The sequence below is a fragment of the Oryctolagus cuniculus genome, chromosome 18 (genome assembly GCF_964237555.1).
Source record: "Oryctolagus cuniculus chromosome 18, mOryCun1.1, whole genome shotgun sequence".
Classification (NCBI taxonomy): Eukaryota; Metazoa; Chordata; class Mammalia; order Lagomorpha; family Leporidae; genus Oryctolagus; species Oryctolagus cuniculus.
The window spans coordinates 63430294-63447480 of record NC_091449.1 but is presented as its reverse complement, the minus strand read 5'-3'; the positions used below and the strand labels follow the sequence as shown (position 1 = coordinate 63447480).

The window sequence follows — 17187 nt, the reverse complement described above, 5'->3', positions numbered from 1 at the left end:
ACATGTCAAACCCCAGGGGTGACTCAGGAGAAGGCACAAATGCCGAACAACAGTGGGAATCCCAACTCCCCTGACCCCGTGACGTGGGTACCTGGGAATTATCCAACCTACCTTTGATTATTTTAACCACCCTCCAAACACCCACTAGACTATAAAGATGAGGCTCAGATGCCCAAGGGGCTCCTACTAACCACGTGGCGCCCTGCGTGGCTCATTCCCAACTCCCTCCATCCCCATCACCTCCTGACTCAGAGACCATCAACTCCTCACCTCTGCCCAGAACACCTGGTCTATTCCAGCAGCACCTGAGTGGAGCCTGAAGACTCTGCTTACCCCATAGACATGGGCCTGGGCACAGCTCGTGCTCTGCCTCTCTGCAGCAGCAGACAGGGCTCCTGGTGCCAGCCCTGGCTCCCGACTCCACCCTAGACTCTCATCCCCGGCCGTGGGTAGCAAGGTCAGTGTCCAGCAGTGCAATGCCCTCCTACAACGCCAATCTCCCACTGACTGCAACCAGGCATCTTGCTGGCTGTGAGCCACCCAGCAACTCCCTTTTATTGCCTCAGAAAAGCTTCAGAGAAAGAAGCCACATAAAAACAAAGTAAGCACTGAACAGACTTTAAAGTTTTTATTCTTTTCTATTGCACCAAGCCTTGCATGGAATGGCCACAAAGCAACATGCCTTTCTGGTCCTCCGACTTATTAACAGGGCTCGGGTTAGGCAGCTGTGACTCTCAGACCCACAAATCAGTCCATTAGAGGGAGGGAGGGAGGGAGGGTGGGGAAGAGAGAGAGATGGAGGCGGGAGCATGATAAATATTAATGCTGCTCTCCCCTAATATGTGAGCAGTGGCTTGTTCTCATCACAACGATAATGTGATTTAGTACAATGTCTGATTCCCAGTCAAGGTCTTTATCATGAAGGGAATGGCTTTCTTAGAGGTGCTGGAGCTAGTCAGTAAACATATGACTTTCAAATAGGGTTTTCATGGCTAAAATGAAATAACAGAAAAGGTTCTGACATGCTCTGTCTCCAGGCCCTCACCAAAACATCCAGAGAAAGCTGAAGTGAAAAGCCAAACCACCCAGAGAGGCGTCACCTCCGAGTACCGCAGGTCCAACAGCTGAGCTACCCCCCAGGGCCCGCGCCCCAACACCATCAGGCCCGTGGGGCCCCTTCCTGCGGTCCCTGGGAGGGGACCTGCTTCTGCGCGACCCAGTCTTTGTCTGGGATGAACACCCCATGGAGGTCCAGATGCATCTCCACGTCGACGGAGGCGCGAGCCAATTCTGTAAAGCTTTTGGCATCCAAAATAAGTAGAAAAGGCGGCTTTTGGGCATCAGTAGAGACAATGGCTGATAAGATAACTCCTTTGGGGACACAAAAAGAGACGCTCTGTAAAGTGCAGCCTGGAACCTCCTCCAGCCACAGGGATACATTTCTCAGCTGTGTTTCTGAGTCTTCTTTGCACTTAGGCGTCTAATCTAGCACAGGGAAGCGAATTCCATAGCCAGTGTGAGCAGAAGGGGAAGGCTGGGAGCTAGAAATCACAAGGCCTGGTCTTGGCCTGGCTGGGCCAGTGCTTTACCTCTCTGATCCTCAGTCTGCTCATCTGCATAGTGGGATGATCCTACCCATTCTTACAGGGTTACACGGTGGGTTATTCTTGCATGCAGTGCAAAAGGGCTATCGTCCCACTATATAAAAACCTACAGAGAATTAGCTTCAGAGCTGCACTGAGGCCAGCACACGTCTCTCAGACTCACTGCACTAAATGAGTCCGATTCACCCCTTCTGCATGCAGCGACACCAAGGACCTCTCCAGCACTCACTCTCAAGGGACAGTGGGTTAGACGGAACAATGCGCACACCTCCAGGCTGGAGGAAGTGTCAGACAACACACTCGCAACTCCTCTGAGGTTCCCGGCTGCACAGAGGTTCAGCAGCTGAAGTCAGACTGACCTGGATGCAAACCCTACCCCTGCACGTACTGGGTGTGTGACCTTTGGCAAGTTATCTCCCTCTCTGGGCCTCTCCTTGGTAAAATGAAGACAACGATACTCCCTGCCCACTGAGGGAAGGCACAGGAACCACTTGCCCAGCCAGAAGGTGATGCCAATACCTCCCTCCTGGGAGATGCCAGTGACACCAGGTCCCTGGCCTGCTGTGCCACACCATGATCAGTAAGAAGACAAGGGCCAGGTGGAAAACCACTCCCTTCTCACCTGAGGGAAGAAGCTGGCAGGCTCAGTGGGGCAGCCCGCCCTCCCCTGCAGGTGTGGGCGGCCCCACCCATGGTTCTTGTCACCTTCCTTGGCATGCCCACAGCATGGGTGGGTGTTTCTAAGACAAGGCAGAATCAAGGAGGGAGAAGACCACTCGGTTTCACAGATACCTAGCAAAGGGTGGTGGGTCCCAGATAGGTCTTTCTCACACACTTCCAGCTGGAAACTTGGATTCTAGCCACTGCCAGAGATTTTAAAAGCCAGATTCTACACTGGGAGATTCACCCAGTGGAAAGGACAATGGGCTTTGCCCATGGAGAGGTCCTGCCTTGGCCCTTGGCTCCTGGGTGGCCTCCCCTAAGCCCCTGCAATGCCTTGCTTGTCACGAGTGTCTTTGTTCACCTGGGCACTGACCGCAGTGTGACTGGCAGCGGGTCCTTGGGCCACGTGGTGCAGGTGGTCAGCCATGTCTGTGTGGCTGAGCCTCAGTAGATGCTCTGGAGTCTGAGGCTCGAGGGAGCTTCCCTGGCTCACGTGATCAGAGCACCCTCCCTGTCCCACTTCGTCATCAGGAGAAGCTCACACCGTCCATGGCTCTCAGGGAGAAGACAGCTGGAAGTTCACACCTGCTCTCTCCTGGACCCCCTCCCATTCGCCACTTCCCTTGGCTGCACTGACCCACAACCATAGGAATCATGGCTTTCAGCGAGATCAGTGAGCCCTATTCACGAATTGTCCAACCTGAAGGTGGTCTGGGGACCCTTGAACTTGGAGTTGGTGTCAGAAGGGAGGGTGGTCTTGGGGACACCTAAGCCTGCAGCTTAGACTCAGACCTGGATGCCACAGATGGTTCCCCCAGCTGTGTGAGCCAGGACTCGGCTGCTGAGTGACGTCTGTGTCTGAAGGGTGCCCACAGAGCAGGTGTCGCGTGCACCGAGTGGCACCTGCTCATTCTTACCGTCGTCCTCGTCCTGTGCACCCGGAGCAGGCACGAACAGGGGTTCTGCCGGCCAGCAGCCCTCCTCTTCCCATTTTAAGGATGATTTTGTGAGAATGTCATACTTTAGAATCTGCATGTAGAAGGGAGAGACATGGGCATGATTCGTTTGAGAGCAGGCTTTTTCCCATGTGAATTACCACGAAGGGAAGGGAGATTTAGTCCTCCAAATGTAGACTTTTAAATATGTTTATTTATTTATTTATTTGAAAAGCAGAGCTACAGCGAGGGAGGGAGGGAGGGAGGGAGAGAGAGAGAGAGAGAGAGAGAGAGAGAAGAATTGATCTTCCATCAACTGGTATACTTCCCAAATGCCTGCAACAGCCAGGAACTCCAACTGGGTTGCCCATGCGAGTGGCAGGGACCAAGCACCTGGGCCGTCACCTGCAGCCTCCCAGGGTGCACACCAGCAGGAACCTGGACTGGAAGTGGAGGTGGAGCTCAAACCCAGGCATTCCAATATGGACTGCGGTATCCCCAGCAGGGGCTTAATCTGCTGTGCCCCAACACCCTCCCCCCAACACAGACTTCTGCCATCACTGTAGATGACACCCCCTATTTTGTCAGCACAGCAGAAATGGAAGAAGCCAACTTTCCTCCTCTGGCTTTAGACGTGGACCACCACATAGCTGGTACTGCAGGGTGAAATCTTCAAAATGTAAAAATCCCAAATTAATTGGCACTTTCTTGGAATTGTGTATGTGTATGTGTTAAGTCAACTAATGTATTCAAGCAAACAGTTAATATACACTACAGTTGCTATATTGCTTTACTAAGCACAAGTCCCCAAACCTGTCTTAATACTCACAGGTCTATTTCCCTTTAGGGCATGGGATTAGAGAGGAGTGGCTTGGGGTGTGTGCGGGGGGGGGGGGGGGAGAACTCTAATTTTCTGGCTTCGTATATTTCTGCACTGTTTGCATTAAAAAAAAAAAAAGATTTTCAGGTCAGGCGTTTGGCCTAGTTTTAAGAAATCTGTCCCACATGGGAGTACATGGCTCGATACTTGACTCCAGCTCCTGACTCCAAATTCCTGTTAATGCAGACCCTGGGAGGCAGAGGTGTTGCCTCAAGAAATTGGGTTCCCTCCACCCACATGGGAGATGATCGGTTTCCTGCTCTCAGCTTTGGCCTGGCCCAGCCCCAGACCTTGCAGGAACCTGGGGAGTGAACCAGCAATTCTCTCTGTCTCTCCCTCCCCACCTCCCCCTCACAAATAAATAAATGAACATAAATTTTCCCATTGTATTTAAAAATAAAGCTCTTAAGGAAAGTGATGAGGCCAGCATTGTGGTGTGGTGGGCAATGCCAGCATCCCATGTGGGCACCAGTTTGGGTGCTGGCTGCTGTGCTTCTGATCCAGCTCCCTGCATATGCACCTGATAAAGCAGTGGAAAACGGCCTGAGTTCTAGGGCCCCTGCGCCACGTGGGAGACCTGGAAGAAGCTCCTGGCTCCTGGCTCCTGGCTTCAGCCTGGCCCATTGTGGCCATTTGGGGAGTGGGCCAGCAGATGGACTATCTCTCTGTCTCTCTGTAACTCTGCATTTCAAATAAATAAGATGAATTAAAAATCATTTTTAAAAAAGCAATGTGTGCCATCACTCAGTGCCAGGACATAATAAGTTGTGCCCTCCGTGCTCGAGAGGGTGCAGGCTTTGGGAGGTCCCTGTACTTGGGTCCTACCACATTGTGGCACACAGCTCGTGCTCAACAAAGACATCAGTGGGTAAATTCCAGCCCTGGCCTCTTGCCCGAGCTGTACCGCCTTAGGCACGGCTCCCTTCCTTGGACAGTCCATGACGACTTCCAATTTGTCTTGTCCCAAATTGGCATCTCCCTCCTGACCTCCTATTTTCCCATCATGGTCACTCAGTCTCAAAACCTCCAGGCTCAGTACCTTGGTTGGGATGGGACTCCACTGAACTTCGGCAGCAAACACATATCGGTAGGGCTTCCCGTTGTATGAGTAATTGATTCGCGGTAGCTCCAAGCCTGGGGAGAAATGATACAGCAGATGAAGCCTCCACTAGGCAGCTTTTCCACAGAGACGTTTCCTAAGCCAGGATCCCTGAACTTGATTCTGACCCTGGACTGCCTCAAGGGTGGTCAAGGCAGGGGAGGGAACCTCTAATGACTACCTAGCCATTTCAGCAGGTTCAGGAGCCAGGGACCAGAGACCCAGATTGCCAAGTGTACAACATCCCTAATTATCCAAGATAGGAATCACAGAGAATTACGCGATTAAAATCAGAGGCTACTGCAATTTTTCTTAAATCCCTGTTTAAAAAAGTACTGAGGTGTCTGTATGTGCACCCATGTGTGTGGGTGTGAAGCGAAACTTTGGAAGCTGTCATTCCTACGCGAATGGGGGAGCGACAGAAGCCATGAGAAAGACCATAAGGGGGAATAAATACAACTAGTGAATTCTTAAATAATACGTAAAAATAATGTCCATGAAGGATCTTAATAAAGTTGGCAAGAATCCATATCTCTGCCACTTGCAACGCCAGCATCCCATATGGGCACTAGTTCGAGTTCTGGCTGCTCCACTTCTGATCCACCTCCCTGCTAATGCCCCTGGAAAAGCAGTGGAAGATGGCCCAAGTACTTGCGGCCCTGCCACCCACGTGGAAGACCTGGAAGAAGCTCCTGGCTCCTGGCTTTGGCCCAAACCAGCCCCACTATTGTGGTCATTTGGGGAGTGAACCAGAGGATGAAATCTCAGTCTCAATCTCAATCCCTCTCCCCACCCCACCTCTCTACCTCTCTGACTCTTTCATATGAATAAATAAATCTTAAAAAAAAAGTTCAAGTTGAAGATTAAGTGGAAAAGGCTGGTGTTGGGGTGAGCTCCACTACGTCACAAATGAAGAGCAGAGGTGTTAAGGCAGTGCTGGGGTGACGGCCAGTGGTTTGCCTTTCCCACTGTGCATCCTAAGCTTCTCATTACGCGCCATTTTCATCCTGCTTACTACTGTCATAGCCAAATGTCGCTCCCCCTCTTCATGGAGGAACGACACAGAACCCTGCACTGTTCTTTTGTCTGCTCGGCCCTCCCCGGGTTTGCTGCTGGTTCTTCCCGGGTTGGCTACCGACCCTTCCACCTCCGTGGAAGGGCGGTTCCCCCTGCCACATTCCCCACTTCCGCGGGGGAGCGGCACACTGCCGGCCGGCTCTCTCGGGGGCTGCTCAGGTGTTCCTTCAGATAGATGTTCCTGGTGCATGTTGTCTCTCTCCTCCTTTATAGTCCTCTTCCACCAATCCCAACTCTGCTACCCACACGCCGAGTACGCTGCTCTCCAATCAGGAGCAAGTCCTACAGTTTATTGGTTGAACTGGAGGCAGCTGTGTAGAAGCTGTTTCCTCCTCTCCCAGCGCCATATTGTGGGGGAGCAGATGCATAGAATAAGTCTTAATTCCAGTAACTCAGTCCAGTCCGAGTTGCTCCCCACAACCAAAAGTGCTACATTGCCCCTCCAGTGTAAACATACGTGGGTTTCCACGTGGCTGTGTGGCAAGTGGAATTTCTAAGTCCGTATACTGACCTGAATGTCCACCCTCCGTGCTTATGAAATAGTCTATGTAGTGGAGCCAACTGCTGGTGAAGATAGAATACTCAAGAAAACAAAGGAAGCAGAGGGAGAAAGGCTGACCACAAGAGGGCCCCGTGGAAAGGACTCCAGGCCTTGAGTGGCCACTGGGTTCCACAGTGAGTGAAAGGGGGATGGGAGGGACCTGCCCAATCCCAGGTGTGACTGATCAAGAACCTTCCAAAGGACAGGTCAAAATGAGCATGAGGAGGGAGGCCACTTACCTTTGTTGAGAAGAAGGTGCCCACAGCTGGCCCCAAACAGGCCTGCGACGCTCCTGGGGGCCCCCTCTCAAACCTGACCTGTGTCCCCCTGCTCCTGTAAGTGACCACCCACAAGTTAAGTGTGTGGTTAAGTGGGGTCTGATTTGCTTCTGAGGATTCCGTACAGTCGTTAAAAGCCACGCTCTTGAACAATCTTCAGGCTATGGGAAATACTCAAGTGGCATTCACTCAGTGAACCAAGCAGGTCTGGAACACTCCAGATGGTTTGGCGTGCCTTTTGTCCAAGTGTAAGAGCAGGGGTTAAGGGCTATGGAGTCAGAGGAGCTGGGTTCTGACCCTGGCTCTGCGGCCTGCCTGGTGGCTCTCAGCCTGACCACAAGAACAGCAAAGTCCCAGCACCTGCCCCTACAGTGGCTACCCCTTGCTAGACACCCCCCCCTCCACCGGCCAGGCCCAGATGTGTGTGAACCTCTTGCATGTCGACAATAACAGCAGACTCTTGGGGTGAGATGAGAGGACATCTGAGAGGTGCTACTGAGGGCCCGGCACACCCCGCATGCACCACATAGGAAGGAAAGATGGGAAAGCTGTTCTGGAGGGCCATGGTGGCAGATCTCCACTTGCGTGCTCACTTTCACACACACCAAGGCAGAGGTGCCACACAGCTGGGTACTGGATGCAAGGGATGCTGTTATACAAGTGGATTCTCAGGACAAATCTGAGGTCAGCCTGGATGAGTCCCAGATGCCTGAGCCCAACGCTGGGCAGCTGGCTGAGCCAGGCTGTGAGTTTAAATCTCTAGCAGTGTCCCTGGGCCAGCCTGCCCATTCTGCATTTTTACATTTTACTTACTGAGAGAGAGAGAGAAAAAAATGAATGAATGAATGAGCTTGCATTTGCCAGTTCTCTCCCCAGATGCCCACAACAGCCAGGAAAGGGCCAGACCAAAGCCGGGAACTCAATCCAGGTCTCCCATGTGGGTGACAGGGACCCAATTACTTGAGCCATCACCTGCTGCCTCCCAGGTCAGAAACAGAGCACTTCGATCTAAGCACTTCAATAAGTGATGTGGGCATCCCAACTAGCGTGGTACCTGCAAGGCCAAACCCTCACCCCACTCTGTGCAGCCCCCTCGGCGCCAGACCTTGTCTCAGGTGCCGCCAGGACACCAGAAACGGCAAAGCAGAACAAGGTCCCTGCCCTGTGGACGTAGTTGCACGGCAGTGGCACCGACACGGGGACATGAGCAACATCTGGAGATGGTTTTGGATTTTCTAATTCAGGGCAGGGGTTGCCACTGGCAGCCACAGGGTGGAGGGGGCCAGGGATGCTGCTCAACACCCTACAAGGCACAGGACGGCCCCAGCATAAAGAGGGACTTGGCTACAAACGTCCATGATGCCTGCTCCCGTGGACGGGCTGCCGTTCTGGGGTCCCGTTCTCTGTGCAGCTCTGCATCTCTCCTGTCCCTGTCTGAGTAGGCATAACATGGAGCTCACAACACCTACTCCGCAGGTACTGAGTCAGTGCAGAGCTGCAAGTACCAGCGTTTCGTTCCTGTTCAGGAAGCCAGTGTTCAGGAAGCCACAGCATTTGTGGAAGGCAACCGTGAACGTTGTTTAAGATACAGGGAAGAGGGGCCGGCGCTGTGGTGCAGTAGGTTAATCTTCTGCCTGTGGTTCGAGTCCTGGCTGCTCCTCTTCCAATCTAGCTCTCTGCTATGGCCTGGGAAAGCAATGGAAGATGGCCCAAAAGCTTGGGTCCCTGCACTCGCTTGGGAGACCCAGAAGAAGCTCCTGGCTCCTGGATTTGGATCAGCTCAGCTCTGGCAGTTGTGGCCATTTAGGGAATGAACCAGTGGATGGAAGACCCTTCTCTGTCTCTCCCTCTCACTGTCTGTAACTCTATCTCTCAAATAAAATAAATTAAATTAAAATAGATACAGGAAGGAGAAATGTCCCTAGATGCTGTCATGGGGGCCCCCACAAGAGCCTCTGATCTTCATCTCGCTACATCAGAAACTTGGGGTTGCCATGACAACGAGCCCCTCCCTACACACAGACAGAGGGTGCACTTCACCTTCATACAGGAATTCCGGCTGGCAGTACACTTGGTCATCTTTCTCCTTCAGGGCTCTCGCCGTAGTGGACGTCAGCTTGATCAAATTTGAGCCCACTTCCGCATTCTAAAAGGAAATCAGCACAAAAATAAACAAATAAATAAACAAATAAAGGAACACTTGTTATCCAAAGCAAACCTTTGTTTTTCCATGTACATTTCCAAAACACATCAGTGCACGTCATCTTGCTAGGCCTCCCATGAACCAGAGCAAGTGGCTATCTTACTGCTGGGAGTCTCGATTTTTTTTTTTTTTTTAATGTGGATAGACAATTTGAAGCCACTGCCCCAAGGTCACATAGCTGGCGGGTGGTCGAAGCAAGGCTCTTAGAGCCACTGTCACTCTGTGCAAACTTCGCCCTCCCGGGGAAAATGCCTGTGCTTCTAAGAGTTGCTTCTTAAACACTGGATGAGTCACCTGTGAAAGGTGGCTTCAGTCATTAAAATGTTTATAAAGCTTTGAATAGCATCAGAAATGCTTATGATATAACACTGGGTGAAAAAAACATCAGGACAAATCACACAGGCAGGCTGGGCTCAACCACATGAAAAATTACATCGAGAAGACCTATGAGGGTGCTTCAGAAGTTCATGGAATTAAAAGATAGCTTTATTTTGTTGCAAAATTCTTTGAAGTCCGTGCACAGGAAAGAACTTCAAAAGGCTCATGAGAAGCATATGCTATGTGAGATACTGCAGATGGCGGAGTTATGGGGACTTTAATTTCTTCTGTGTTTCTCCACATTTTCAGCATTTTCTCCTATGAAAAGTTACCACTGTTGAAATGAAAACAAACGCGCAATAAAAATTATGTGGGAGAGAGACAACTTTCAAGCCCATTCTCTGGGATCAATTCACAAGCAGACTTGGCTGTTCGCTACCTGACTGTCATCCTAACCCAGGAGAGGGATCTACAATGAAGTGTTTACTGGGCGTCTCCTGCTCCCTCTCCAAACACCCCCCACCCCCGGCCAACTCTAACCTTGGGCCTCGATGTAGTTCTGCTTCCTTATTTGCATAATGTGGATAATAATAGGGTATGCATCTCCCAGCATCTGGGCTGATTAGAAGAGATCAGATCATCCACACAAACGGGTTATGAGAGTGCCTGGTTCACAGAAAGTGCTAGAAAACTGTGAGTGGCTGTGGTTGATGATGTCATCTTCACCAACCCCCATCCATGGTGGGGTGCACACCAAGACACACAGGAATGCTTGAAACCACAGAGAGCACCGAACCCCTCATATGAGCACTGTGACGCCCCCATAGCTGATCTGATAACCATGCTCCGAGGTGAGGGTAGCAGTGGGTGGCCTATGCAGTGGGGATCCGCTGAACAAGAGGTGAATCTTGCCCTGGGCAACAGAGAGAGAGGTGAGGCAAGCCTTCGTCCTGCTCAGCACATGGCGTAAAAGTCATGGATTGTTTATTTGGGGGATTTTCCACTGAATAATTTTGGAGCATGCTTGTTTGTGGGTAACTGAATCCACAGGTCGGGGAACCACTGTGTTATTAGCCACCACCACCATGATCCTAATTATTATTACATGGCTGCCACGGCTAAGAGGGTGGCTGAAGCCCTGGGAGACATTGAGGACCAAGGTGAAAAAAATCACAGTTAGGGGGGATTTTGCATTCACATTTTCCAAAAATGGCTTTCAGAATCAAAACCAAGCTATTTTAATCATCCTGGTTCTTTGCTGGGAACGGGTCAAGTTGATCGCCATTGAGATTTGCTGTAGTTCAAGCCCTCAATTTACTGAAGAGGAGACTGAGGCTAGAGAAAGAGACTTGCCCAGAGTCACACAGAGCAGAGCCTGGGGCCAGGCCCTCACAGTGCAATTCCCCTGCCCAGAAGCAAGAGTGCCAAGGACAGAGGTCAAAGCAGGTGCAGAGGCCCTGAGGCCAGCTCCACGCGATCCAGCAAATCCCAGCTCACACATCCCTAATAACTCAATCCAAATCTGCAAGGTCTCCCAGGGGCTCGTCCCAGGCCGTAACCATCCCCTTTATGAAGCTGCTGCTTTCTTTTATGCCTGTCTTCCCCATGAAGGCAGGGACCAGATTTTGCACGGCACATAGCAACTGGCTCCCAGGAAGTAACTGCTAACAGAATGAGGGGAAGCATGACCCCATGAGCTTTTCCGTCAACTGTCGAGGGGCAAAACGCGTGTTTCGCAGGCTGGCTGTTGGAAGCATTGGAGATGAGGTACATGAACAGAGCAACCCAGTGCCCAGGACATCGGCGGTGTCCTAGGAAGAAGCTCCAGCCCTTGCACCTGCATGGCACCGCAGCCAGCGGGAGGCCCATCCCAGCCCTGATGCAGATGTCTTATAACTCCGGCCTGAAACCTGTCCGACTGGTTGAGGGAGACACCCTGAATGTTTCCACACCCAGCAGCCACCAACATGACTCGGCTGCTTTCCGAGGCCTTTGGGAAGAAATCGCTTTCCAGCCAGGATTCAACAAGACCTTGCAGGCTGCTCAGGCACGGCTTTGTTGCGAGAACTCCCAGGAGAAGCAACACTCACAGCGATCCCCCAGAAGCTAGCTTGGGTGTGAAATCTGACCCCCCCCCAACCTTGCTGGGTCTGCTTCCTCATCTATGAGTTGCTGGGGGGTGGGAGGGTGGCCTGGGACTGAGTGTGTCACCCCAAGGCCCTGTATCTAAGGATTATGCTTGGGATTAAGTTAAATAATGGCTGTGAAAACACCCAAGCCAGCGCTAGCTAGACCCATCATAGTACCTGGGAGCCAGAACAACTCGCAATCAAATCCTAACGCAAACCTCGCAGGCAACTCTTCTAGGTCGAGCAGTTTCTTCGCTCTGCCATTTGTGGATATGGGCTGATAAATAATTCAGAGTGTTGGGATGTGGTTTAACAAAGCCTTTGCCAGTCCCTGAAATGTGCAGGACCCAGGATGAGAGTACAACTGAAGGCTCACCAACGAAATATCTATCCGACCATAGCAACCAAATAGACAGAACACTATCTCCCCACTTGACTTGACACGCAGACCCTTGCAATGTTGTGTTGAACTGCAGTGCCCAATACAGCAACCACCAGCCGTAGGTACTCATTCAGATTTAACCTTTAACTAAGGATAAGAAAAATAAAATCAGTTAATAAAATCACACATCTTTAAGTGGTGCCTGTACTGCACAGAGAGAATGTTCCAGCAACATGGCAGGTGGTCTGGGAGGATGAGTGAACGTGAAATCCTAGGACACCTTGGGGGTGAGCTGGAATCGTGTGGCTAAGGTGGTCTCTGGCCCCTGGCTCTCCTTCTTTCTCACCCCAGGCTCTGCCCCCAATTCTATGGGTGATCCAGCCAGCACAGCCAAGACTTCAGCCAGCCCTGGCCACTGCATGGGCCCAGGGTGGGCACTCCAGTGGCTCAGTCTGGCCCTGGGAGAGCAGAAGCAGACATCAAAGCAGGACTGGGGTCCTGAGTACATTTAGGGGGGCAATGGCTGGGCAGGATCCACAGGTCCTAGGGACTCTCTACCTGAGGAGGAGGAGGGGACGTGCTGCAGACCAGAAGGGCAGAGCAGGGCCTCCTTAGTGCTGAGCCCAGGGCCAGGGTCCCTCTTTCCAGGGTCTAAGAGCAGAAGAGGCATTGAACACATGGCCCGGCACATCGTGATAAACCATGGCTTCTCTCTGCATCGGGAGACAAAACTCTAATCTAATGATGCAGGAGTCGTAAGTCCAAATTGCGTCCTCTCACAGCCCCTCCTGCATGGCTGGGGAGTGCTTCTGATCCCTGCTTCAAGGCAGCCAGGAAGACTGTAGGGCAGCTGTCCCCTGCTGTCTGTACATGTCAGATGTCTCCCAGCCACGCCCCCTCCCCTGCCAAGCCCTGCCCTAGACACCGGCAGTCCCACATAAACAGGCCCAGCAGCTGAGAGGCCCTGATGGCCCCGCCTTCCTTTGACCCCAGTTGGCCCAAAGGCCAGGGACTCTGGGGCAGTCTGGGGCTTTAAATCCAGCTCACTGCTGGATTTACTGGAGAGCACTCTCACCAGGCACAGGTTCTGATGCCACAGAAGGACTTTGTGTCCCTTAACTTTTTTTTTCTTTAGACTTGTTTATTTATTTGGAAGTCAGAATTACAGAGAGCGAGCAAGAGACAGAGAGAGGTCCTCCATCTGCTGCTTCACTCCCCCATATGGCTGCAATGGCCAGCACTGGGTCAGGCCGAAGCCAGGAGCTTCATCCAGGTCTCCCACTGGGTAGCCTGGGTCTAAGCACTTGGGCCATCTTCCGCTGCTCTTCCCAGGCTGTTAGAAGGGAGCTGGATTGGAAGTGGAGCAGCCAGGACAGGAGCCGGTACCCATATGGGATGCCAGCATCACAGGTACAGCTTTACCGGCTGTGCCACAACACCGGCCTGCTTTGTGCCCTATTTAGAGACCCTGCTAAACTCTTTAATTAATCCATTACCAGTATTTAAGAGCTTAACGAGTGCCCTCCAAGTGCAAGGGATGAAGTCACATGACAGAGTCTCGGCATCAAGGGACAAGGGGACTGAGCAGGCACCTGACACTTGAAAGAGAGGCGAGCAAATGGCTCCAGAGTGTGCCCTCACCCCAGGGCAGTAAGGAGGGAAGAACTGAGGTGCTGAGACACAGGCCACCCAGCCAGGGAGTCGCAGGTGCGGTGGGACAGGACAGCAGGAGAGGGGACAGAGGGCAAAGACCCGAGACGTGCAGGCCGTCTGACGAAGGGCAGCATCTGCTCGAGCTGGCCTCGCAGTGGCCTGGGGACAGGAGGGAGCCAGAGCTGCGGCTCTGCACACGGAAGGCGGTGTCTGCCTCCTCGACTGTGCGACTTCCAGAGGCAGGTGTAGCAACATGAAAGTGAAGAGGACATGTTTAAGGGACCATAAACAGCCATGCAACGGCGTGATCAGAGCTGCCCAGCCCAGGCTCTGCTGACCTTTGCTATTTCAAAGCACTGGATAGCTCACACGACGGCTTTTACAAACACACACATTCACCTTCCCCGCATGGCTCCATGGGAACCAGCCACCCTCCGCGTGGGTAAAGGTGGTAAAATCTCACGGTGTGTAGGCCCTGGGAGGGAGCGTGCACCACCATGCACACCACACATGGGCTGAGCTCAGCCTTGACATTTGCCTCCCTGCCCCCACCCCCGCCCCACCGAGCTGCTTCCTGGGCGAGGGTTCAGGGGCCAGAGGCTTGGGTGTGGCTCTATTGGGGGGGGGGGGGTTGTCACGTGGAGAGAAAGTAACCCTGATTTTTCTCTCAATCCTTTCAAATGGTCAAGGAAAGCATCTTGGATGCCATGAAGTCTCTAACACTTCATGCTTTCAAAAATTGCTTTTTCAGGGCCAGCGCTGTGGCGTAGCAGGTTAAGCTGCCGCCTGCAGTGCTGGCATCCCCTAAGGGCGCCAGTTCAAGACCTGGCTGCTCCACTTCTGATCCAGCTCTCTCCTATGGCCTGGGAAAGCAGTAGAGGATGGCTCAAGTCCTTGGGCCCCTGCACCCACATGGGAGACCAGGAAGAAGCTCCTGGCTCCTGGCTTTGGATCAGCACAGCTTCAGCCATTGTGGCCATCTGGGGAGTGAACCAGCAGATGGAAGACCTCTCTCTCTTTGCTTCTCCTTCTCTCTCTGTGTAACTCTGACTTTCAAATAAATAAATCCTTTTTAAAAAATTGCTTTTTCACAAACTTTGGTCGGGGCTTGGCAGGCCGCGGCCCTGGCCCCAGGCTGAGGACCCCTGCTGTCCAGCCCTGCCTTCTCACCCTTGCCTTCTCTGTGCAGCAGGCAAGGCTGCTTCCACCGGGAAGCCAGACGCTCCCCCTCGCCTGAGTCAAGAAAGCAGCTGGTTCACGGAAAGCAAAAGATGGCTTTGGACACGTGAAGCAGAGGTGATGCGAGACGCGGTAAAAGCCGCGGCAGAGACACGCAGACAACTGCAGCAGGGATACCAGAGACAGACGAGAGAATCCAGCTGTGGCATCAGATAGACCTGGGTGCAAATGCTCACTGCTGAGAACCTGGCTGAACCCTGCCCCAAAGATCCAGGCAGGAAGGGTGGGACTGGCCCCCCTCGCTCCAGGGCACTGCTGGAGTCCCTGTGACCCATCTGCGCTCCATCCAGGAGGCCCGCTGGGGGAGCAGCAGCCATACTACCCCTTAGCAGTTACAAACGTGGGTTTAAAGACCGTTCCGACCTTGGCTCTGCCACTCTGGGCTGTGTGACCTGGGGCACGGTCATTAACCTCTCTGAGCCTCCATTTCTTTCATCTCTAAAATGAGGCTAATTTGGGGACCTCTCCCACAGGTTGTTTAGCTCATTACATGAGGTAAGGAAAATAAAATGCTTAGCAAAGTACCTGGCACACGCATGTAGCTGGTAAATGCGAGCTATCAAAACTTAATTGTATCAAATTTGATTTAATTTAAATTAATTAAGGCATGAAGTCAGTGGGATCTGGAGCCTCACTCAGAGCCCAGACCTGCAGCAGATCTACAGTGACTGCACGGAGCATCGCGTGCAGGAACACATCTGCCCAGCATCGGGGGACCACGGGGGCAGACGGTGACAGACTCCTGCCATTAGGCGGGTACTTAAACCGACGCCGTTGCAGGATGCTTAATACCAGGGAGAGACGTGCAGATGACGCATGGGTTAGAAGAGTGTTTACTGAGAGGCAGACAGAGAGAGCGGGAGACACAGCCCTCATCTGCTGGTTCACTCTCTGAATGCCCACAATAGCCCCAGGCCAGGGCTGAAGCCAGGAGCCAGGAGCCTAATCCAGGTCTCCCACATGGGCTGCCGAGGCCCAATCGCTTGAGCTCTCACCGCTGCCTCCCAGGGTCTGCCTTAGCAGGGAGCTGGAGTCGGGAGCCGGAGGCGGGAATTGAACTCGGGTACCCCAGTGTGGGCTGTGGGCACCTTTACTGCTCTGCTGGGACAAACATCTGCCCCTGCTTTGTGGACTTTGGTGCAAGAAGCTTTGAAATCCTTGCACATTTTTCTTATGAAAACACTTTCTGAGACCCTTTGGAATCCTCTGAGATAGAAGGTAGATTAGGAGCTGCTCGGGAGGCGATGGGGGAGGGGCAGGGGGCCATGAGGAGGTGATGGCTGAGGGTGTGGCATTCCTTTTTGGGTGATGAAATATTCTAAAGGTGACTGTGGGGTGGGCAGGTGGCACAGCAGCGAAGATGCTGGGTTCGAGTCCCCGCTCCCAGCTTCCTGGCAACGCACCCTGGAGAGGCAGCAGTGGGGGCTGCTCCCAAGTGGCAGATCTATGTGGAGGTCCCAGCTCCTGGCTTCAGCCTGGCCCAGCCCCAGCTTTTGTGGGCACTTGGAGCATGAACCAGCAGATGTGAGATCTGTCTCTCTCTGCCTTCCAAATAAAATAAATAAAGATGAAAAAATAAACCACTTTTTTTTTAAACAAAACTGATTGTGGCGGTAGTGACACAGCTCGGGGAATTTTACTTTTTCCTTTGCCTTGACTTGCTAAAGATTCTGCCACTCATTTTGACCACTTTTGACAAAATCATGAAGATGTTTTCGGTTTTTCTGTAAGTACAGTCACTCTGGATTGTGATGCCAATCAAATGAGCGCCCGCAGAACTCCCTGCCTGGGCTCGGGTCTCCGGATGGGGGACTTCCTTCCCAGAAGCGTTACCTGGTCCCCGCGGAGGGGCAGGGCAAATCTGCGGAGGGTGGGGGCCGAGGTGAGCCTGGCATTCTGCTCGAAGGCCTGGTTCAGGTTGGCCAGGTAGAAGAGCTGGTAGAGGCTGCTGTCGTCGTAGGCGATGACGTCAAACACGATGCAGCCGTCCTCCTCGTAGGCGTTGACGTGATGGAAGACCACCAGGGGGTCCGTGTAGAACCTGACGGGCATGGGCTTCCGGGTCCTCTGGTCGATGACGTGAATGTAGGTCTGAAAGCAGACGCACAGCTGGCACTGGGCTCTCCCTGTCAGGGCCAGCGCTGTGCACCCGCGGGCCGGCCAACACCCCGTCTGGCGGGTACTAG

General features: G+C 52.7%; 1 protein-coding gene across 1 annotated transcript in view; it reads right to left on the bottom strand.

Moving 5' to 3' along the window:
- Positions 1-784: 784 nt before the first annotated feature.
- The window catches only part of BCO1 (beta-carotene oxygenase 1), a 32697-nt gene continuing 16294 nt past the window's right edge, over positions 785-17187 (bottom strand). The window contains exons 7-11 of the mRNA XM_002711706.5: positions 16835-17092; positions 9118-9223; positions 5122-5216; positions 3185-3296; positions 785-1371 (exon numbers count right to left, since the gene is read on the bottom strand). Coding sequence (XP_002711752.3) covers positions 1160-1371; positions 3185-3296; positions 5122-5216; positions 9118-9223; positions 16835-17092 — 783 coding nt within the window. The 3' untranslated portion in view covers positions 785-1159. The remainder of the gene's footprint in view (positions 1372-3184; positions 3297-5121; positions 5217-9117; positions 9224-16834; positions 17093-17187) is intronic.